Source organism: Carassius auratus, linkage group LG28B (genome assembly GCF_003368295.1).
Source record: "Carassius auratus strain Wakin linkage group LG28B, ASM336829v1, whole genome shotgun sequence".
Lineage (NCBI taxonomy): Eukaryota > Metazoa > Chordata > Actinopteri > Cypriniformes > Cyprinidae > Carassius > Carassius auratus.
This window is the reverse complement of record NC_039293.1, coordinates 3,226,513-3,251,084: the sequence shown is the minus strand read 5'-3', so window position 1 is coordinate 3,251,084 and position 24,572 is coordinate 3,226,513. Positions and strand designations below refer to the sequence as shown.

At 38.8% G+C, this 24,572-nt stretch overlaps 2 protein-coding genes and 1 long non-coding RNA gene across 3 annotated transcripts; all 3 read left to right on the top strand.

The window, feature by feature from the left end:
* Window positions 1–4: 4 nt before the first annotated feature.
* On the top strand, window positions 5–5,935 carry LOC113067748 (interferon-induced very large GTPase 1-like). Its single transcript, XM_026240200.1, is given in 3 exon segments — window positions 5–867; window positions 1,081–1,888; window positions 1,891–5,935. Coding segments are annotated over 3 exon segments (5,544 nt in total). The 5' UTR covers window positions 5–6; the 3' UTR covers window positions 5,766–5,935.
* A 9,837-nt stretch (window positions 5,936–15,772) lies between these two features.
* On the top strand, window positions 15,773–16,453 carry LOC113067897 (uncharacterized). Its single transcript, XR_003279453.1, has 3 exons — window positions 15,773–15,807; window positions 16,152–16,190; window positions 16,421–16,453. It is a non-coding gene; the product is annotated as an uncharacterized LOC113067897 (long non-coding RNA).
* Window positions 16,454–16,916: 463 nt separating this feature from the next.
* On the top strand, window positions 16,917–22,648 carry LOC113067535 (uncharacterized). The gene is made up of 6 exons (XM_026239915.1): window positions 16,917–16,935; window positions 17,292–17,978; window positions 18,261–18,327; window positions 18,394–18,488; window positions 20,162–20,824; window positions 21,109–22,648. The coding sequence occupies exons 1-6, from the start codon at window positions 16,917–16,919 to the stop codon at window positions 22,332–22,334; spliced, it is 2,757 nt and encodes a 918-aa protein (XP_026095700.1). The 3' UTR covers window positions 22,335–22,648.
* Window positions 22,649–24,572: the final 1,924 nt, after the last annotated feature.

The following is a 24,572-nucleotide window of genomic DNA, read 5'->3' as shown; positions in this document are numbered from 1 at the left end:
CTAAAAATGAAGCAAAACTGCTGCATGTACAAGTTGAGACTCATGAAGAATCTCGGCTCTTTGCTGCCAAACATCCGTGGAGACGTGATGAAGGAAACTGCACTGATTGATCTTCTACAGGAACATGCCGCGTCTCCATTCAGAAGACGGGATCTTTCACATTGGCTGAAAGAGAGAGAAAGAGAGTCTGAGATCATAAAAACAGTCCTCCGACAGCTGAAGGATTATGGTGCACAGGTGGAAGTCAAAATAGATGCCATCTTGATGGATCTGGAGGTTGGGAATCTGGTCAGTTACACATTCACATCATTGAAACACTCAGATGTGCTTTTTCTTCAACAAACTGCCTTTCTGAGTCCGTCAGCACAAGGAGAAACTGAAGAGAAGAGCCTTGATTCCAAGCAAACACATTGGCTCACTCCTGAGATCAAAAAGTCTATGAGGAGTTATTTGGAGATATTTAAGAACTTAATTGATTCAAAAGACCGTAAACCAGCCAAGTTTATTGTGTCCTCAAAGGAAATGGAGGATAATCCTGGTTCCTGCATTCTTCTGTATGAAAATGGATGTGATAAAGCTCTCTGCTTTATTCCTCCATCCAAACCAGCCTGTCCAGTCACTGAAGAGGTCAAAGGTCAGAGTATGGTTCTGAAGGTGGTTCCTTCATCATGTCCTAGTACAGTGGAGCTCAGATTACTGTATAAACCGAAGCAGGACACAGTCTGGAGATCTGAAGCTGTGCTGAAGGATCAACACACAGTTACTCTGATTGATCTGAGAGAAGGAACTGTGTTTGAGATCAAGTGTGCAGCAGTGGGGAAACTTAACTACACCGTATACAGTGATGTGATCAGCGTCACCACAGAGGTAAGATGATCATTCATCAAATATCAGCTGGCAATAACAAGACGTTAGGTAAGAAATATGTCAGGTAATTGAACAGAAATATTATAACTTACCACCTTTATGGCAATCTCATGATTTAATCAGTTGCTCATTAGAATAAAGTGCATGTTTTTTTTTTAGAAAATTACAAGGAACCTAGTGATTATGTAATAATTTTATTTTTTTGTTGAGCAGAGAAAAAGCAAGAATACTGGAACAACAGGAATCAAAGCTGAAAAGATAGATAATCTATTTCACAGACTTCATCTTGGAGACAGGCACCACAATAAACTGAGAGCTGCTGATGTTCTTCAGATCACCAAACATTCATTACAATCTCAAGAGTCTTGTGCCGAAGAGAATCTGGTTCAGATTTTCGTACAAAAGCTACTGATGATGGACTACAGAGCAAGATACTTTAAAGCTAAAGAAAACAATGAAAAAGACCACACACAGCAACAAGACTATGACCCATCTAAAGATGAGGGTGATATTTTTATTGAAATGTCTTTGTCTAGCGATAGAAAAAGTCATTCTGAACGAATCCACCCGATGGATGTTCAGATGGCTGTGTTTCATTGTGCTGATGGTTTCCTGAAGCAGCTGATGGTCACTAAACTGTCCCAGTGTCAGTACGCTCTGCCTCTGCTTGTTCCTGATCCATTCACAAAACAGATTGAGTTTCCTCTCTGGACATTCAGACAAATCAGCAAGAGCTGGAAGATGAGAAACAACAACAATGAGACCATCAGTAAATCCCAGCCGATCTACAAGGCACAAACTCCAATGGTGTTTTTCTTCAGGTTTGGCTCTGTGTCTTCATCCAAGTCTCAGCTGATGAACAGTCTGATCAATGAGAAACACAACACATTCTTCCACAGGAACTGTCCCGGCAGCAGCAGAACCAGAGTCCTGATGGATGGAGTGGTGGAGATCGCCTGGTTCTGCCCTTCTGGAACAAATGATGATAAATTCACTGACTGTGTTGCCTTCTGTAATCTACACGGGATGCAGGAGACCATGAGAAACAGTTGCAGATCCTCACTGAAATGGCCTCAGTAAATGTTGTTCTTCTACCACGACTGGACAGGAATGACAGAAACATGAAACAACTTGATGAACTCCATAAGGCCTCAAAGCCACTCATTTGTCTTTTTACTGAGGATGAAACTGCTGTAACTGTGTTGAAGGAAAAATATCGGATTGGTCTGAAAAACAGAAATCAGTCAGATGTTTCTGAAGAGCTCAGAAGAGCCATAAAGAATTGTCTCTCAGAATCATCTTCCACTTTCAGACTTTCAGACTTGTCCAAAAACTCAGACATCAGAGTCGATGAGGAAGAGGATGATGACTGCAGAAGAGGAAGAGAAGCAGCACAGCAGATGATGAGTTTACTGGAGAATAAAGATCTGACAGAAATCAAAGAAACATTTCTTCCTCATCAGGGGAAACTGGGGCATCAGTGGAGTCAGAAGAACAAAGAACTACATCGTCCTCAAAAAGATGAGATAGAAATGGACATCAGCAGAAAACAAACAGATTTGAAGAAAATCCGTGAACAGCAGCATGCATCTGATATAAGTGAGTTTGTGAAGCTCTTCATTAAAGAAATGAACACAGGTGCTGAACATGAAATTATATTTTTTGTTAAATGGATTGGAATCCTCCTGGATGAATATATCTCAGCTGACCTTTCTGCTCTACATCACAAGTATAATGAAAAGTGGTCAACAGTCTTAACAATGAATGATAGCAAAAATACAACTGTACAAATTGATCTGGAGCAAATATCTGAGGATCTTCAGACTGCAACCTTTGGTTTGGAGCACATCATTAGGGAGATTGGTCAGATCTATGAATCCTGTTCATCAGTGAAGAAGAACAAGAAAGACCTGCAGGTTCACTTCTCTTCTCTCCCGAGTTTTGCAGCAGAGATGATGATCTCTGGATTTCCTCTGGAGCTGATGGATGGAGATGCTGCTCATGTTCCTGTGATCTGGATCTCTGCTGTTCTAGATGAACTCGTCCAGAAACTGGGAGACCAGCGAGTCTTTGTGCTGTCAGTTTTAGGGGTTCAGAGCTCTGGGAAATCCACCATGCTGAATGCCATGTTTGGACTCCAGTTTGCCGTCAGTGCTGGAAGATGCACCAGAGGAGCTTTCATGCAGCTGGTCAGAGTCTCAGACGAGATGAAAACACAGATGAAAATTGACTACATTCTGGTGGTTGATACTGAGGGTCTTCGTGCTCTAGAATTGACTGGAAGATCAACAAGAGATCATGACAATGAATTGGCCACATTTGTTGTTGGAATTGGAAATCTGACCTTGATAAACATCTTTGGAGAAAACCCATCTGAGATGAAGGACATTCTTCAGATCGTTGTTCAGGCCTTCATGAGGATGAAGAAGGTCAGGCTCAATCCCAGCTGTGTGTTTGTGCATCAGAACGTTTCAGACGTCACAGCTGGAGAGAAAAACATGGAGGGAAGGAGACGACTGCAGGAGAAACTGGATGAAATGACAAAACTCACTGCTAAAGAGGAAGAATTTGATGCAGATTGTTTCAGTCATGTCACTAAATTTGATATACAAAATGATGTGAAGTATTTTGCTCATTTCTGGGAGGGCAGACCACCAATGGCACCACCGAACCCAAAGTACTGTGATAATATTCAAGAACTGAAGGAAACTATTGTGGATTTTGCCTCAAAATCACATGGAATGAGGCTGATAGACTTAAAAGTTCGTATTAAAGATCTCTGGGAGGCTTTACAGAAGGAACAATTTGTCTTCAGCTCCAGTTTCAATGCTTTGGAGATTGCAGCCTACAGGATATTGGAGCCTGAATACAGCAAGTGGTCCTGGAGTCTTTGCAGTGCCATGATGGAAACTGAGAACAATCTACACAACAAAATAGAAAATCAAGTAATTCATGAGGTTAAGGAAACTGATCTTAAAAGAGAACTGAAAAAGACAAATGAAGAAGTGAAAAAATCAATGTCTGAGTTCTTTGAGAAAGTCAGAGATAAAGATAAACTGATTCAGTGGAAAGCATCTTTTGACCTCAGAATTAAAGAACTTCAGGAAAACATTGTGAGAGAAACAAAGAGAAAATTAAATGGGATTCTTCAGCAGCGAGACCTGAAGAAGAAGATCGATGCCCAGAGGACACATTATGAAAATAGTCTCTATGAAAAGAGCAAAGAACTTGCCTTAAAATTTAAAGACAAAGCAAATAATGAGGAAAAACTGAAGAAAGAGTTTGATTCATTTTGGGAACAGAGACTGAATAAGATCCTCACAGAAATTCCTCCAATCAAAGACATTGACATAATGACAGATTTGAAACAAATCCTCACTGGCATCTACAAAAGTGCTCACCATTACAGTGAAAGATGTGATATTTTTACCGTGTTGACTTATTCTGAATATGTTCTTTTCAGAAAGTCCTCAAAAAGAGTTAAAGAAACACATGGATTTACTCAAATTCTGTCTCCAGCGGATGAAGCCCAGATCAGATCATTAGTCACAGATGTTGTTCAGCAGACAGACAAAATGATTCAGTCATTTAACATTTCAAAGATGGGCTACAACATCAGCTGCGTTCAAAAACTCACAGGTTACATCAAGACAAGAGTAACAGAACATCAGACAGTACAAATGAAATATGTGTTCAAGATCAATTTCTTCATGGATTTGGTTCTTTCGATCTGTAAGAGAGCAAACAAGAAGATCACTGACCAACACAGACTGTTCAGGGAAACCAATGATCCTGTAATGTATGTTGAGAAGAAGAGAGAAGAATACTATAGTATTTTCCAGAAATACTGTCAAGGAGCAACATCATCTGCCATTTTTGGTGAGTTTATCTGTCAGAAACTGAAAGAGCCCATTGAGCAGAGTGTCTACAAGAAGACTGCTAGAGATTTAGCAGATGAAATGAGATCAAACTGTGAATCTCTGAATGGAAGCAGAGCAAACTGGGAGAAAGACATCCTAAAGACACTGGCAGAAGAGGAGGACTTTGACAAATACATGAACTACATTCATAATCCCAGAGATCACTTCAAGAGTTTCATCAGAGATAAAGTCAGTCAGTACATCACTGGTCAGTTCAGTGACAGTGTTTTACCAAAGATGAAGGAGAACATTAAACTCCTGCAGAAGAAGATAATAAAAGCAGCTCATGAATCCACTAAACATGTTCAAGAGAAGAGAGGAAATGAATCTACTGAACATGTTCAAGTCAACAGTGGAGATGTTAGTTTGTGGTTAAAGAGTTTCACACAGCAACTCTCAGATGAGCTGATCTTCTCTGAAAAAGATCTCAGTGGAGTCAAACATGATGATGTTGATGTGAAACTTATAGAAGATGTGATGGAGAAATCACTCTCTGTTATGTCTGAAATCAGTGGGAACTTCAACACGAAAACATTTCCAGTTAAGCTGGACTTTAAATTCAGACCAGATGAGCTTCTGATTGATCACTTCTGTTGGTGCTGTTGGGCACAGTGTCCATTCTGCACCAACACTGTAGAAAACCATGACGGAGATGGAACTAAAGGGTGGCATTTCTCTCAATCTCAGTATCTCTGTGCTGTTATTTGCACCGAATTAGTGGCATGTGATCAGGATTTCTATGAACCAGATGGAACATTACCTTTGAGAGAACATAGAAGAGCAGGAGGAGTTTATGCAGACTGGAGCATCACCCCTGACCTCTCTGAACTGCCCTACTGGAAGTGGTTTCTGTACAGATTCCAGAAAGATCTGGAAAAATACTATAATAAAACATTTGATGGATATGGTAAGATCCCAGATGAATGGAAAAAATATTCAAAACAAGATGCTATTGAGAGTTTGGGTCAGTGCATATAATAGAGAAGATGAACATTGTAAATCTTCTGTCTCCTCTCAGATTTCCTCAAGTCACACCCAGAAATTAGTTTATATTAACACCAGCCAACATCTCAATCAACACCACATAGAGGACAATGTTCAATCGAAATGTTCTGTTCTACGGAGCAGGAAATATCCTTAAACGATTTACATTTTATACATTTTAATTGTAGACATTTTTATATATAAAAAATGTTTAGAGGTTAAATTAGCTGTAGATACTAACATGATTAAATGAGTATAAGAAATACGTTTTAACTAAGTTACAAATAATAAGTAAATAACAGTAAAGTTCAGATTATACATTTTTACAGTTTTAAAAAGGATATGTGATGTGTAATGTTATTGGAACCCATATTTCAAGTTAAATAACAAGGACAGTTATCCACACCAGCCAATCCCAGTGGCTTTAGAACATCTCCGCGGAGCCACTGTAGACTTCTGCAGGACATGTAACCTCATCCGAGTGGGGGATGAGTGGAAAACCGCTTTCGCGATACCTACTGGTCACTATGAATACTGCATTATGCCATTTGGATTGGTCAATGCCCCCATCGTATTCCAGGATTTTATTAAATTAGATTCAACTTTATTGTCATTAAACATGTAAGACACAGGGCAACGAAATGCAGTTAGCATCTAACCAGAAGTGCAATAAGCAGTAAGTAGAGAATATACAAGGTCAACAACATATTACAAATAAATGTACAGATAAGGGAGTGCAGTTCCTTGGATACAACATCAACCGTAGTGGAATCCAGATGGACGAGGGGAAGGTAGCAGCTATTAAGAACTGGCCGAACCCCAATCATCAAAGACGTTCATACAGTGATGTCCAGAGTGTGCCATCTCAAGAAGCCTTCACCATCTACCATCTGGCAAGCTCCACCCGCTGCCTGGTCCCAACTGACCTTGGTCACATGTAGGAGTGGATTTCATCACAGATCTTCCTTCCTCCGATGCAGAGCCATATAGAGAGAGAGTTGCTACAACAGAAGTTCGAAATGTTTGGTTGTCACATGATTCGTGTCGACTTAATTAGTTCCAGGAAGTGCGTTGGCGGCCATTCAAACTGATAGAGTGACAGAACTACGATGTCTGATAATAAGGAATCAATAAATGCATTTATTTTATATATTTATACAACAAATTGACATATGTATGTAGCATGAGTGTGTAGTTACAGCAATGTTGTTTTTAAAATATCAAATCAGGTCATTTTTGAGGATTAGTGTTCAATTACCGTTATTTTAAAAACTTATTTCAGGCTAACGTTAAGTTATATAAAACGGGTTGCTGTTGCCTTTTTATGTTACATATTGTTCTTTTTTTCACTGATCTCATGTTAATTAATGTCATATTGATGACTTACAGGTAGTAGAGACAGGCTGGTGACAGGTGATTTTCAGCTCGCAACGCACAATGGGTCAATTAACTGTTAGCAGCAGTAATTAGCATGTTAAAAGAAATGTAAAATTAAGCTTATTGTTTGTATATGTATTATAAATATATCTATTATATATAGTATAATTCTTACAATACTTTTTCATGTGCACAATATATTCAGGTTTAAAACAACTTAAGCATACTCGTATATAAACATGTACACTGCCATTCAAAAGTAATGATGCTGAAAATTCAGCTTGGCATCACGAGTATATTACTTTTTAAAATAGACAACAGTTATTTTAAATTGTAATTATATATTACGAGATTACTTTTTGTATTTTTATTCAAATAAATGCAATTAACTATTTACAGCAATTCATGAATACATTTCTAATAAATTTAATAGCATGACAAGCATTTTGTATGTGTCCTTTCTTTAATGTTGTCCTTGCATAGTCTCCACCATGGTTTGCTGTGCTGCATGGGGATGCTCCACTCAGTCAGAGAAAGGTGTGCGAATGTATGGCTTCCCCGCTGACATAGAGAGGAGAAAATAATGGTTGGCTCAAGTCAGCAGGAGCTATTTAAATATAAATGAAAATTACAACAACAACAAATTGTTAGGTAATTATACTTAAATTTATTTGCACCGTTTTACATTGAAAATGATTTACTTGAAATAAGGAACAAGCAAAGCCTTGCAAAACCCAGGGAGCTGAGACTCATGGTGAGACATTGCAGGGAGACATCAGTGTTACCTATAACTGTGCATTTAACCATCATATGATATGTAACGTATGTGGGTAGACAAAAAAAAAAATACATTTGTGTTTGTGAAACTAAACTCAAGTCCCTCTGCAGGCACATTTTGAGGCAAACCAATTTGTCATGACCAAAAAATTAAAGAGTATGCTGAGTCCAGATGCTATTCCCACAATCTTTGTACATCGTCCTGTGGTCAAAGAGAGGAGCGCCCTGCTCCAAGATGCACCCCTAGACCTGTAAACATACAAGAAATGGCTGCTGATTACAGCTATATTATTTCAGGTGATACATATATAATAAGTACAAACTCATACTAGTTGAAGTAATATTTCTCATTTTGAAGTGATGTGATATATTAAATATTTAAAATTAGCAATATCATGTATTCTGCCTCGATCAGTTTCAATTGTTGTTAACTGAATGCAAAGAGTTCTAGGAGAATGTTTGTGTAGTGATGATGTACACTCACTAGAGTTACTAAATCTGACATCATACATTGAGAAAGTTAAAAGACAACTGCTTAAAAGGAAATGACGAGAAGTTCCTTAAGACTCAAAATAAAACCAGAAGAAGTATAGTAAAGGCTTGCACTTGCTGATCAAGTGAAGTGTGTATCAGTGAGTTCAGACAATCAGTCATGAGGTTTCCTTTCTGTTTCTGTCTTTTCCTCTCTGTGCTTCATTTTATTAACGGTAAGTCCAGATTTATAAATATTTTTATTCTGACTGAATTCAGAGTAATTTAATCAGTCATCAATCGTTGAGATTCTGTGGCAGTGCTAAATGATTCATTTGAGTATTGTGATCTTTGTTTACCATTTTAAACTGAAGTTTTCATAAAGCTATACCGTCTCAGGTTACCTGACCATAACATAAAGCTCAAGCTGCATCCCTGCTCAGTAAAGATTATATCAACTAAAGGTTACACGATTATGAACATATGACTTGTGTAAGTTTAGTACACTTTAATGCATGTTGTATTATTATTCAGTGATGAAATCCTCTTCACTGTTACTTCTTCCTGATGTTTATGTTAATCTATAAGGGGCTGTTCAGATATCGCGCCTAAAAACACGTGGAAAACGCTAGGCGCGCCGCTTTCTCCTTCTTTCCAAAGCGCTCGGGCAGTTGCGCCCCTGAGGCCTCTGCCATTGCTAAACAACCATGACGTGCTCTCTCCATGAAGACGCGGAAATTTCAGCAAAGGATAATTGGATTTGCAGCACTAAAAATCGCTTTCAGTAGCTCTGCTACTAAATTTATTTCAAAATGGCAATCCATATACAGCTATGATCAGCTGTTACTTCATCTTGTCTGAGCTTCAACGTTGTTACGGGAAAGGATGAAGCTGAATGATTAGTTCTTGTCACATGATCTGCGGTGCGCTTGTGACTCTCTGAAAAGTTGAGATGTTTTTAAGTCGATGTGGTGCGGACGCGCCTGGTAAAAATGAGCGCGTCGCACCGCGTGCGCGTCGCTTCCAGTATGAGCTCGCATACTGCGCGCCTACATTGGAAATAACGAAAATGAGCGCGTAAAAGACGCGATATGTGAACTCACATTGATCCATTCTGAAAGGAACTCTCTGACTGCAGGATGTCATGTTTCAGATCATAGAGAGTGTAAAATAGTAACAGGTTACACAGGTGGATCAATCCTGCTGCCCTGCTCCTGTACTGACCCTCAGTCTACAGTCAGGACATTCAACTGGATCCACTATAAAAGAGAAGGCCAGTGGCTTGGAGTATTTAAAGATGACAACTACAAGAACAGACTGAAGCTGTTTAATCAAAGTTCTCCAGCGAATCTGTCTCTGCTCATTTCTGACCTCAGAAAGAAGGATGAAGGGTTATATAGATGTGAGGCTCCACAAACTACAAATATTACATATACAGACATTAACTTACAAATTCAAGGTAAATAAAAAACATTTGTTTTCTATAAATGTGCAGAGTAAATATAATTGTCAGTCTAACAGCTGTGAATTATATATATCAACCAAGTCTCTACATTTCTCACACACAACAATCTCCTTGACAGCAACCAATCTGGCTTCAGAAGTGGACATTCAACTGAGACTGCCTTGCTCTCAGTTTTTGAAGCTCTAAGACTGACAAGAGCAGAATCCAAATCTTCAATACTTATCCTACTTGATCTGTCCGCTGCTTTTGACACGGTTAACCACCAGATCCTCCTATCAACCCTACTGGCAAAAGACATCTCAGGTACCACACTTCAGTGGATTGTGTCTTAATTATCAGATAGGTCCTTCAAAGTATCTTGGAGAGGTGAGGTGTACAAGTCACAACATCTAACTACTGGGGTGCCTCAGGGCTCAGTTCTTGGACCACTTCTCTTCTCTGTCTACATGGCATCATTAGGTTCTGTCATTCAGAAACATGGCTTTTCATACCACTGCTATGCTGATGACACTCAACTCTACCTCTCATTCCATCCTGACGATCCGACGGTAGCTATTCGCATCTCAGCTTGTCTAACAGACATTTCTTTCAGTTTTTAAATGGTTTAATCAATAAATAACTAGCAAATTTAGTGGTTCTGTTTAGGGTAGAGTAGCATTGGAGTTTATTTTGAAGGTCAAAGTGTATTTTTAGAGATTCATCATGAGTGTCTTTTAGATTTTTGTCATTTTCTTTAATAATGGCTTGGGGTTGAAGCTGTAGTCAGTGAGGAGCTGCATTTTGTGGATTATCTGAAGAGCAAGCCTGTTTAGAGGATCAGATTCTGGTGAGGTTTCATTGGCGAGGGGTTTATCTCGGATTGAATCAGGATAAGATTGATGGAGGTGATGCCAGAACTGAACACATCTCTTCTGGACCTCAATCTATGGACCCTAAAATGTTTCTGATAATTTCTAGTTGTAGTTTTCCTACTGACGTTTTATCACAATTTTTCAAATGTATTATTGGTCCCCAAATTTCTTTCCCGTTAAGTAGATTTGGTTTAATGATTTGATGAGTGATATATTTTAATCCATTTTTTAATTTTTACTGGCCAAACCGTGATTTGAGGGCATATATTGCCCTCCATGCCTTCTCAACCGGACAGAAGCCCCCTGATGCTGAAATCTCGATGCCAAGGTAAGTGTAGCTGGTGCTGTGTTACCAACAAAGTTCAACGATCCAGTGTTTCCCGAAACAATAGTTCAAACAAACATTCGCAAACTGCATCGCAAACTTGTGTCGTTGGAACGACAGCTCTCCACCTGTGGTTAGAGGCATAGTTCGTGGTTAGTTTGCTGTGTCAACGTCATTGATTGCGCTGCACCTGGGCTGTGTTCTATTCCGTTATCAACCCTATGCCCTATAGCTTTAGAAGATTCTACCATCCACTTTGAGTGATTATAAAAAAAGACTTAAAGATTTAAAAGTGGTTTACGTTTATTACCTAATTCGCCTTCTTTATTATTATTACAAATTCAGTTTGAAACTATATAGCAGCGTGGCCCTCGCGATTATTCTCCCTCCGAAGTGCCCTCTGAAAGCATCATGCCGATTAGAACGGATCCATCGTTCTGTTTGTGCGAAGGAACGGTGAATCTGTCGAGTGAGTTACCTTAGTAAAAACATTACAAAAGACATATTTCTCATATAACAATATTGGTGAAACAGTGTGTTAGAGGTTTCCACTTATATTAAATGTTAACACTCAAATCACAGTATTTGTATAGTAAAGGAATGTGCCAAAATAAAGTAGCAAAAATGTATAAATAAGTGTTTGTGTGTGAATGTACGTGAATGTGAATGTACGTATACATATATATATATATATAGAGAGAGAGAGAGAGAGAGAGAGAGAGAGAGACACACACATACACACACATACACTTTATTATTTTCCACCTACTCCAAAAGGACTGCAATTTCATGCTTTGAAAATTGGGGTTTTCATGTCATTTTAATTATTCACACGGCTGAGAGGGAGTACATTTAAACACTGCCTCGCCAAGTAATGACAGAGTGCGCAGAGGTTTGCAAAACGTTGACAGGCTTGTAGCGGGGCAGATCTAGAAAAATATTGATGGGGTGGCGAGAAGGGGGCAGGAATTTTTGAGGGGTGGCAACATATGGCAGACGTATATATACTGACATTTAGTCACAGTTATCAGTTTGATGATAAATAGTATATGTGCACACTACAAAAGGACACAGGCTGCCATTTACAAACTTAATCTCATGCAATCAATGTCTTGAATTTGAAACAGTTCATATAAGGAATAAGTGATCATACAATGTGATCTCACTTAATAGGAGATAGAAGTGTGACAGAAGTAAGGGGCATTATCACAGGAAAGACATTAAGGTTAAGACACAGGTGATGAGTGGCAGATGTGTGAGAGGGGAAGCAAACTGTTTTTGTTTTTTTGACTGTGACTGTATATATAAAATAAGAAACATAAAAAAAATACTGCTTCATATTCAGCAGAATTTACACCATTTACACCAGTGTCACATTTTAAACTTTGTTTCTCACTAATGCATACAGTATGCATCGACACAGTCTCGCTGCTTTTTCTTCTGTGTGGGTGTATTCAAGCCGCGCGCTTTAGTTTGAATCTGAATAGCGCGTTCAGAGTGGGGGCGTGGTCTCATTAGATATAATGAAAGTAGACGTGAAAAACGGACATCGCGTTGTTTTCATATGGATTACTTTATCACAGAATATCTCTTAGCAGCACTTGTTACACTTCATTTTAATGACGTGTTTGTAAATGAAGATCAGTGCAGATAAAGGCTGCAGACAGCACACATACTGATAAGACGCTCGGGAGAAAACAGACACATAACTTCATAATAATACTTCGCGTTGTGATTCGGAGATGCTTGTTGGTCTAAATAAAGTTGGTAATGAACCCTCTTTTATGGCCAAACGCTTTGAAAATCCCGCTGTACTCACCGAGATTAGAAAAGCAGTCATCAGTGAAATGTTGTGAACACAACAAAAGGGATTTGTTGTACTGCTCTGGTATTGTGGTAAAAATGAATTTTAGCCATTGGTTCTTCTGATCTTCATTCTTTGGCAGTGAAAATAAAACAAACTTGCCTTTACAATTAAAAACACACTGTCTCCTCGACATGATGCTCTCACACCAAACAGAGCGTCTGTGTGTGTGTGTGTGTGTGGGGGGGGGGGGGGCAGGTCAGAGGTCAGTTTCTCCCAACACGGTAGGCGGAGATTATTATGCAAAGTGTTCCTAGTGACGTACATAGAGATGGGCAAAAGATTTGAAATCTATAACGACTTGTTTCAGCGATTCAGAGTCGACTCCTTACTTTAGAAGCCAATAACTTTATAAATCGTGTACTTTTTGGTTTAATTACTTTGCGCATTGTTTACACTGATGGACACCTACATCATACACTGTAATACAGGTAATTTTTGATTTCCCATCTGCGTGGCTCTTTAATAGTCTCTGCAGGAAAGTAATGGGAGTTACCAGATTAGGTTACCAGACATGGTTTTTACACCATGATACCTGATTGGTTGACGTAACAGTGACGTTAGGTTTAGGGGTGGGGTTGGGTAAGGAGGATAATTTAGATTGCATGATTTATAAACACCCAGCAGTTTGAAAACACCCACATGGTGATAAATGCCAACTTTTGTTCTGCAGAGACCTAAGTCTCAATGAAATGGTGAAATCCTCTCATAGCGCGCTGTGCACATGTGTAGCCTACATCATGTGTCAATATAGTAAAGAGCTGAAAACACCACGCGTGCTTCTGTGTGTGTGTAGTAGTAGAGCACACATAGATCCCAGAGACGTGTAGAACAACAATTGCAGTCTCTTTGACTGTTAATATTCACAGACACTAGTCCATATCGATGTTTGATTAAATGTACAGCACTATTTTTTATTTATTCACTCAAAAATGGCCGAATTCCGTGACGTTCTGCTTTATACAGCAAGTTCTCTTTGTGACTGAATTCTGCGATTCGATCCCTGTCGCTTTGCACAGATAATCAATTTTTTTTTATTGATTACCTCTTTCCTCCTGTGTCTCCTCGCGACTCCTGGTTAGTGATGGCCGATTCGTGAACGAATCGTTCAATTTAACCGGTTCTTCTTAGTGAACCGGTTGAACCAGTTCACCAAATTGAACTGAATCGTTTGAAACGGTTCACGTCTCCAATAAGCATAAATCCACAAATTACTTAAGCTGTTAACTTTTTTTAACGTGACTGACACTCCCTCTGAGTCAGGATAAACCAATATCCCGGGGTAATCCATTTACTCAAACAGTACACTGAATGAAATGCTGTGAAGACCGAACTGAAGATGAACACCGATCCGAGCCAGAAAATGAACGAACACGCGCACTGCTGGAGCAGTTCTCGTTCTCGAGTCAAGAACCGGTTGCTTCGGTTTTCGGATCACCAGTACACTCAACCGAGAATCGTTTCTGTTGGACGCGTCCGAACTGAGAACCGATGAACTGATGATACTGCGCATGCGTGTAATTTTGTAAGTATTTTTTTAAACATCGGAAAGTGAGATAAAGTAACTATATTTTATTTTTTTTTATTTTTATTTTTTAGATTAATGTTTCCAATCTGTATATATAATGTATAGGCCAAATGGGTTTTCAGAGAAGTTGGACAACAATTAAGACTCCAAGACTTTTGTTTAACAGGAATAAGAGATGATTTATGAAATATCTGTACTGTATTTATAGTTAATGATGACACATTCACAAAATGAGTTTGTAGTAAACAGAACATGAACACGAGTAGAGCAGCTGATGAAACTGAACTGCAGCACGTGCCGGTTAGAGCGATTCTCGTTCTCGAGTCAAGAACCGGTTGCATCGGTTTTCGGATCATCAGTACACTCAACCGAGAATCGTTTCTGTCGGACGCGTCTGAATTGAGAACCGATGAACTGATGAGACTGCGCATGCGCGATTCAGCATGAAGCCAACTGACTCACAGCATGTCTGAACCGAAGGGATTCTTTTGGTGATTGATTCTGATTCTGTGCTAATGTTGTGAGCGCGGGTAATTCGAGGGCTTGGATGAAGGGCAATCTGGCGAAACGTAAATTCATTTAATAACAAATACATCGCAATGGATTATGTTTAGTAAGTGGATCATGGTTTCTGCGCTGATGACACCTAATTTATTTACTTTATATCTTGAAGACTTAAATCCTCATATGCACATTATTGCTGTTACTGTATTTAGGTGTTGTTGCAAAACTCAAATGTAAACTTTTCATGATTTTGAGGTTTTTAACTGACTAAAGTTATGGTTACTGACTTTATATATCTGAATGTTTGATAGACGTGACGCCATTACGTCATCACCAATGACGTCATTACGTCGAGCGTAAAAGAACCGATGAACCGGTTTTTTCAACCGGTTTATTGAATCGAACCGTCCGAAAGAACCGGTTCGCGGAAAAGAATCGAACCCGGTGGATCCGCCCCTGCTGGTAGGAAAGCTATTTAAAACGCTCGGACCGAGTGTTTTGATTGAACGTACATTTCTTCGTCCTAAGCCTTCCACAGAATATATAAATACGGATAAATAAATCTAAACCACTTAACTTAATTATCGCTATTGGGATGTGAGGAGACTTTCAATCAGTATACCAGGGGAAGTTAAAGTTTTTGATGAAAGATTACCAGGACGCATGAATAAAAAAATAAAATAATTAAGTGCACGGATAAATTATTTATAATAAACGCTACAGTATTCCATTAAAAAAATCTTATTTTTATTTAATGGTGACAGAGGGACGCAGATGAATTTGAATAGACTCGTTTTATCCGCACGTCAGTCAAGCTTTCAGTTTCATTTTTGGATACTTCAAGGTGTAGGTGGTAAAATGGCGCACGGTGCAGGTAATATTGAAATTAAGAGAATATGAATAGGCCCATTTTTATTATTAGCCTACTCTAAATGTTTCTTCAATGATACGTCATAATACGCTTTATTGATTAAGCGAAACGATCAGTTGTTTTAAGATTAATCTATCTCGTTGGATTTCAACAAGTAGCCTACTAAATCAACGACAAATCGAGCAGTATTTACGCATTTAAAGTATTTACACATTTAAGTATTTACACATTTAAAAGGTATTTACACATTTAAAAGGCATACGACTCGCAAATGAATTTAGAAATAGGCACTCTTTAATTGTTTGTGTGTTGCATTCATCTGGGTTTATACCATATTTTTTTCTCAGGCTCTCAAATGGTCCCGGTTGTGAGAAGAAAAAGAACATGTGAGGGTTTTTTATTTTATTTTATTTTTTAGCTTTTTTCTCTTTCCTAAATTTGTAGGATTGGTTCCCTTTTTTTACCTTGATATGATTACTTCATGTTATTCTTTAGTTTAAGTGGTAACTGAAATGAAGTAGGGCTACTTTTAATTCATTCTGAATATTATTTTGCGTTGTGTTGACTAGTTCATAATAACATGCGTTTGTTTGTTTGTTTGTTTGTTTGTTTGCAGTGGAAAGCAGTCCAGATTTCTCTCGCACCAACTGTAAGTAAATAATATTCTGTGGACTATTTTCTAATTTAAATGTTTGAAATGCCCCATGATGCTTAGCACAAATTGGGGGGGGGGGGGGGGATTAAACCATAAACTATAAGAGAGTAAGAATAAATTGTTCAAAGATTATATCATTATGTACCCAGTTATAAGCATCTAGGAAATTTTGTTAAACATTAAATCTAGTGTACAGTAAGGTAATTAGGATATATTATTTTTCCAAACCTTTACCCAGTGTACATCAAGGGGGAAAATAATTAAAAACTTGCTAAAGTACTTACAGTAGTCCATGAATAAACGTAAACACTTGTTTACTGTATATTTCAGTTAATTATTCATGGCATTTTACTTGTCAAAACATATGAGCAGATCATAACAACATAATACAAAGTAAAATAATCCATAACACAGAGTGAGGAAAAGAGGTCTTGCCACAAATGTATAAAAATAGATCATGATTTATGGCTCATTTGGTAAAAAATGTGGGAGCACAGCCTAAACAAATAAAATAAAAATAAAGTGGTACTATGCCCTAAAAACTAAACTGACCAATCAGCAGATTACAGCTTCCCACACTGTACTACTACAGGTGTTGTAATCAGCAGACCTTCAGTGTATACACAACTTTGCTTATAGACCTTAATCACTCTTAGCACCTCTGTTTCTTCGTTAATTCCAGTGAACCTTTTGGAAAGAAAGGGAGGGTTGGAACAGGAAAACAAATGTCTTTGATCAAATGTCTTTCAATCTAACAGAGAATTGTTGATATGTTGTGTGTTCCTGTGTTTGAGGATTATGTATACTAAATGTGTGATTTCACTCTTTGCAGTGAGGATTTTTCTGCTGGGGAAGAGTGTGTCAGATAACAGTGGAGTGGGAAACTTCATTTTAGGACGAGCAGCGTTTGACAGTGAAGCTCCTCCTGATGTTGTGGAGAGAGTCGGAGGAAGATTGAAGGACAGACATGTGATCATCATCAACAGTCCTCAGCTGCTCCAGACACATTTGTCACTCCATCAGATCACACAGACAGTAAGAGAGTGTGTTAATCTGTCTGATCCAGGACCCCATGCATTCATTCTAGTACTACAGTGTGAAGACATCATTGAGAAGGACATCAGAAGAGTGAATTATGTCATGAAAGAATTCAGTGAAGAGGCGATGAGACGCACTATAGTGATCACGACTGATAAAGACACTGATAAAAGGGCCTCTGTGAGAGCAAATGAATTAACTGAACAGTTAACTGCAGGGTGTGGAGGAGGACATCTTAAGTTTGATAATGAAAAGGAGATATTTCGCTCTGGAATATCCCAGTGTTTAGAGAAGATACTTAGAGAAAACCGTGAAGAATTTCTCATCTGTGAGCTGTATGATAATGCTGAAGAAACATCAGTGGTTGAAGAGCAGAGCAGTTCTGTAGGTTCAGTCAGAACTAAGGAGCAAAAGGAAGGTTCTTATAAACATGATGATGGAAAACGCAAAGACAATAATACAGGGATAAAGGAAGCAAAAGGTATTTTTAAAATGTTCTATTAATGGGACCCCACATTGATCTACCACAACATTAAAATCCACCTGCCCAATATCCCCCTTGTGGTGTGAAAAGAGCCATCATTTGTCAAGACAAGATCTCTGCATGTGTACTGTGGTATCTGGCACCAACACATTATCAGCAGATCAGTTAGCTCCTGCAAGTTGCGAGGTGGGCTTTGATGGATCTTGTCATAGATGCTCAGTCGTACTGAGATATGGGGAATTTCATGTTCCTCAAACCACTCCTGGTCAATTTTTGCAGGCTGTATTGTCCTGCTGAAAGAGGTCACCACCATTAGGGAATGCCATTGCCATGAAGGGGTGTATGTGTATGTGGTGTACAATAATTTTTAGGTAGGTGGTAAATATCAATGTAACATCCACGTGAATGCCAGGATCCTAGATTTTCCAGCAGAACATTGGCCAGAGCATTACACTGCCTCTGGCCTCCACCTTCCCATAGTGCATCCTGCTGCCATCTGTTTCCCAGGTAAACAACGCACATGCACCTGGCCATCCACCTGAAAAGATTTTAACCTGTCTGACTGGTCTCTGTCTACATAGCAACGTAAGCAGCAAACTGCAATGCACTGTGAGTTCTGAGACCTTCCTGTCATGGCCGGCATTACGCTTTTCAGCAATTTGAGCTACAGTAGCTCTTCTGTATGATTGGTCTACTCGGCCTAGCCTTCTCTCCTTAAGTACATCAATGAGCCTCGAGGGCCCATGACCTTGATGCTGATTCACTGGTTGTCTTTCCTTACACCCATTTTGGTACAGGTAGGTACTAACCGCTGTATTCCAGGAACAGATCTTTATGCATCCATTTTTTTTTCACAATTAGGGTGATTTTGATTGCCCCTCCCCCTCCTTGTCTTTCTTCACATTGAATTTAAATCTAGACAGTAATAACTCACAGCACCAGAGACCTCCCTCTCCATAGTTCTGCCAGGCAATGATTCGGGTTACAAGTCTGCCTTTCTAAACATTAGACCAAGACTGCCCCAACGTTCCTTGTTTCCTTCTTCAGAACCTATGGAGATTGACAGGCATGCCTCTTTCATAATGAAAGGGAAAGACAATAAAGGGGGGAAAATATGTTTCTACTTTGGCTCAAATTCATATTTTCTACCTTCAACCATCTTCAACTTCAACTCCATCCCTTTTGAGTGAACCCTAATCTGTCTCAATCACTTGCTAATGGCTGTCTCCAAGTCCCAGCAACTGTATACATTGAAACTGATAACTAACTAGTTTTTGTTTAATTGTTTCTTGCACTACTTGCAATTTTCATCTATTATTATTCGCCATTATCAACTATGAGCTAGTCAGATGTCCAAATCTATCTACTGTGCCTTGTGTTCCTCCTTTACAACCACAGCAGTAGATGGGAAAAAAGACCATCAACCTCTCAATATTCAGTCAAACACAAGACTGCAATTTCTTCTAGCTATATGTAGGCTTGTTGCACATGATCCTGATTTCTCCTGGCTAAATATAGAGATTTTATCATGAGATCTCTTCTGTTTGCTAATGTCCAAATGCTCCCCTGCAAACTGGTCAGACATGTCAATATCATCATCAGCTCACACTCAGCAGAAGTTAGTTAAAGTACATGTGAGTATGCATATGAAGGACACTCAATGTCCCTCTTACTCTTGTTGGCCATCTCTGGTTGACCACAGATGTTGTGTCCTTAGTCTTGGTGCATGCTACATCTTTTTTGACACCCCCTTGAAATCATCCCATTGGATTAGTATTACCCATTCTTCATCACCCACTTTACTTCCAAAGTATGCACAGCTTTCTGAAAACAACTTAACATTAAAATCAGACAAGTGTCAAACAGAACGGCTCAAATCAGATGTTCCCCAGAACCTTCTGTTTGAACAAACAACAAACAGTATTCCCAGAACTCACTTTGCAGTTGCTCCACAGGTTTGACTTTCAGTCGTGTCCTAGGCTTGTAGATCCAACTTTTTCTGAAGTGACAAAGTACGAAAAATGGTAATTGTTAGCTATTCCAGGACATTTATGTTATAGTACATTCATACTTTTATGGCCAGACTTTTTCCATTGAAAAATTGTATCAACTGGAAATTTGTCTGTAATCAGTTTATAATGAAATGTATTTCAGTATAAAATGTTTTGTTGTTGTTTAAGGTGGTGCAAGTGTCACTAGACAACAGAAACTGAACTTAGTGCTATGGGGAAGTGATGATTCACTGAAGACTTCCGTATCCAAGCTTATAAGAGGGATTAAGAAACATGAGAGAGAGAGAAGATCAGAGTGTGTGAGGAGAGACGTGGAGCTTCATGGACGTCTGGTCAGTCTGCTGGAGCTTCCAGCTCTGTGCAACACTCGGCACTCAGAAGAGGAAGTGATGCGTCAGACTCTCCGCTGTGTGTCTCTCTGTCATCCTGGAGTTCATGCTTTCCTCCTTATTATTCCTGATGCTCCATTGACCAGTGAAGACAAAGCAGAAATGGAGGAGATCCAGAGGATATTCAGCTCAAGAATCAAAAAACACATCATGGTCCTCAGAATCAAAGAGAAAAACGTGATTAGTAAACTAATTGGTAAAATCGGTCTGTTTCATTCTTCGGCTACTGAGTCATCTCTTCAGTCATTTGAAGGTCACCAGTTTGTTCTGGAGAACAGCTCACAGGTTCCTGATCTACTGCAAGATGTAGAGAACATGGTACAAGAGAATCGAGGAAGATGCTACACGACCTACATGTGCTTTCAGGCACAAGTAGAACTGGAGAGAAGTAAATGCACATCTCAAATAGAGGAAGTGAGAAGATCTGTGATGAAAACAGCAGGTACAAGTTCATATATATTGGTGATGATGTGTAGATTTTCATTATTTAAATTTCACTATGCTAGCATCATGATAAATCGTTTTTCAACTTTACATTGCAAATTTCAAACACGCACATTCTGAAAGCATGTAACATTATTGATGTGAAGATTAGCAATTAGCATTGGGAAAGACTGACCAAAGCTGCAATTTTAATTATTTATATATATATATTTATTGCAATTTTGCATCAACTTAAAAATCAGAATTAGAAGCATTTAACTGTCATTGTCATATTGTTCGCAGGTGTTACACGCATTGATGATGATGATGATGATGATTTGAGGATTGTGCTGCTGGGAAAGACAGGAGTTGGAAAGAGTGCAACAGCAAACACTATACTGTCAAGAAACGATTTTGTTTCTAAATTAACTTCACGGTCAGTGACCAGAGAATGTCAGAAAGAAACCTCTGAGTTCGACAGCAGAGAGATAACTGTGATCGACACTCCAGGCCTGTTTGATACTGGAGTTGATAATGTTGAGACCAGGAAGGAGATTGTGAAGTGCATCTCAATGGCGGCTCCGGGTCCACATGTGTTTCTGCTGGTGATTCAACTGGGACGATTCACTCAAGAGGAGAAAGATGCAGTGAAGATGATCCAGGAGACTTTTGGAGAGAAATCCAGAATGTACACCATGGTGCTTTTCACCAGAGGAGATGATCTTAGAGGAGCAAGAATTGAAGATTTTGTTGAAGATGATGATAGCTTGAAGAACCTCATACAGCAGTTTGGAAAGAGATACCATGTGTTCAGTAACACTGAGACTAAAGATCAGACGCAGGTTTCTGAGCTGCTGGAGAAGATTGACTGTATGCTGGCAGCTAATGGAGGGAGTTTCTACACCAGTGAGATGTTCCAGCAGGTGGAGAAGAACATCAGAGAGGAACAAGACAGAATCATGAAAGAGAAAGAAGAAGAGATCAAGAGAACAGAAGAAGAACTGAAAGCCAAATATGAAGCAGAAATTGAAGAAATTAAGAAAGAAAAGGAGAGAGAACGACAAGAGATGCAGAATGAACTGAGAAAAAGAGGAGAGGAATTTAAAAAGAGAGAGGAAGAGATCAAGAAAGAAACAAATGAGAATCTGAGAAAAGAGCTACAGAGAAAACTGAAAGAGAAGCAGAAGGAATTTGAAGAGGGGAATAAAATCAAAGAAAAGGCTTCAGAAGAACAACAACAGAACATCGTAAAATACCTGGAAGAAAAACATGAGAAAGAAAAACAAAAGCTCCAGAAGAGAACTGAAAGAAAAACAAGAAAACAAGCAGAATGTGAATATCGCGAAAAACTTGAGCAAGAAGTGGCCAAAGCTTTAGAAGAAGCTGAAGAAAAGCTCCCGATCTCTGCAAAGCGCGCTCGTGACTGGAGTCAGTGTATTCCTGGTATTGGAGGAGCTGCTGGAGGTTTAGTTGGTTCTCTTGAAGAATTTGTGCGTTGGATCACTCAGTGTCGAGCTCACTTTAGATAAATTGGGACATACTGTATCACCTGAAGCACACATTACGATATATATGTATATGCATTGCCTAATTTTCAAAACCCTTTTGTGTGTGTGAGTGCTGTGATAGTTTTGTTGATGTTTGTCTCCAAAGAATGAAGGAAAACAATGATTATTTTGCTATGTTTTTACTTGCTTTGTAGTTTATTTATTTATTAATCATATTTGATTGTAGCAGTAACTTTATATCCAGAGATGGACATCAGCCCAAAGTCGCTAGTTTAATTGGTAACATAAGTAACTGTATTCTGTAATAATGTATTCTGACTCCATTTTAGATTGCTTTTAAATTATGTGTTATCTAAAATGTACCAGTGAATACGATACTGATATAAAAAGCAAAGAGAAAGAAAATAGATTCCACTTTTTACATAATCATCAGTGCATTAAACATTACATTACATCGGGGTTTCCCATGCTAGGCTTAATGTAAGAACTGCAGTGAGTTTGTGAGTTAATAAAAAGCTAATAATTAAATAAATCATAAAAACTGTGAAATAAATTATTTGAACACTTGAACACTAAAATATAAATATTAAATTTGTTCACTGCATGCCAGTGTGACCATTAATCAAACTGCAAACATGCAAATGCACGTTAAATTACTTCCAGAACCAGCAGTTACTGAAAATAACTGGATTGTTTCTCAGCAAAGCAATGAAACTTGATGACCAGAAACATGAATGGTCAAGTTACATTTAAAGTGAAACATCATGAACCAAAAAATGGCAGTTGTTTTATTTATTTTTATTTTTTATTTTTTTTGCTGAACTGACAGAGGAGTGTCATTTTAGAGAGGAGTTGTTTGTACACCAGAAAAATGTCAGATGCCAATGCCTTGATGTTTAACTGACTACTGTAGGTCATTTATGTGCAGATCATCCAAATGTCCAATTCCTAGCCATTTTTAAGATACAATAGATTAATGTCAATTGTGCAAGTCTGTTGTTATTGGTTGATAGCTTGTGACAACATTGAAAGGAGAGAAGATAATTAAATTCTAGAAGAAGTGCAACTTTCTAAAAGGCTTTCATTAATTGCTATGAAATAATAATAGAGTATTCTGATATTTTCAGGTTTAATGTCACTTGGTGTGTGACTCAATACATTCAACACTGTTGTCTTTATTTAGACAATTGGGTGACAAACAGAGCTATATAACTTAAAATGTTGCAGTCTGTCAGTAATATAATGCAGGATGGAAATCAAGGCTTTGAGAGTCTAAAAAATAAAACCAAATGAAACCCTGCAGATCGTGACAATACATTGATGTGTAAAGACACAAACCGATCGGTCTGTGCAAGAAACAGAACAGTATTTATGTGGTTGTTTTTTTTTACATCTGATTCAACCTCTGTCCTGAGACCTTTCTCACCAACAGTTGCCTGACGAATCATCTTAAAGGGGGGAGAAATGCTCATTTTCACTCAATATCCTGTTAATCTTGAGTACCTATAGAGTAGTACTGCATCCTTCATAACTCCAAAAAGTCTTTAGTTTTATTATATTCACAAGAGAAAGATAGTCTGTACCGATTTTTCCCGGAAAAACACGAGCGACTGGAGGCGTGACGTGTGGGCGGAGCTAAAGAATCACGAGCACCAGTAGGCTTTTGTGTTGACAGCGTTTGGAAGCTGTGACATTACCGTGAGGAAAAAAACCAACCAAAACAAACCATGGCTAACAGTCAGATTCAGCGTATATTTATGATCCAGAATCAGATCCCGAGGCTGAAACTGAACGAGAGCAGCAGCAGCAACGACTCGCTCCGAGCGGGGCTCGAACCCGGGTCTCCGATGGGAGGGGACGCACTAACAAGGAGGCAGAGATATTTGAAGCAGTTTTACTCACCGCCTGCGGTTCCAACACACGATCGTGAGCCTTTTTCCTTGGGATTGCATCATCCTTAAGAAATAAACGATATGCAAATCCGTCATCAAACTGGGCCTTGTTTGTAAAACAAGCATCTTCGAAATGCAAGGAACAAACACAAACACTTGCACAACTCCGTTGATGCTCTGTAAAAATAAACTCCATCCACTGGTCCCTTAATGCTGTTTCTCTTTTGGTAATCTGTGCAGGGTTGTCTTGCCCTGGCAACCAAAAACACACTGCTTTTGTGACATTTGGCGACGCTCTCGCTCTGATCAGTGAAGTCTGTTGTGCTCTCTCTGCTCTGCTATACGGGAGCGCGCTCTTCCGGCAGAA

Coding starts and splice junctions, on each gene's coding strand:
- LOC113067535 (XM_026239915.1), top strand. Junction 17,979..18,260: donor AGGGATAAAGGAAGCAAAAG/GTATTTTTAAAA, acceptor CAATTTTTGCAG/GCTGTATTGTCCTGCTGAAA. Junction 18,489..20,161: donor TGCTGCCATCTGTTTCCCAG/GTAAACAACGCA, acceptor TTGTTGTTTAAG/GTGGTGCAAGTGTCACTAGA.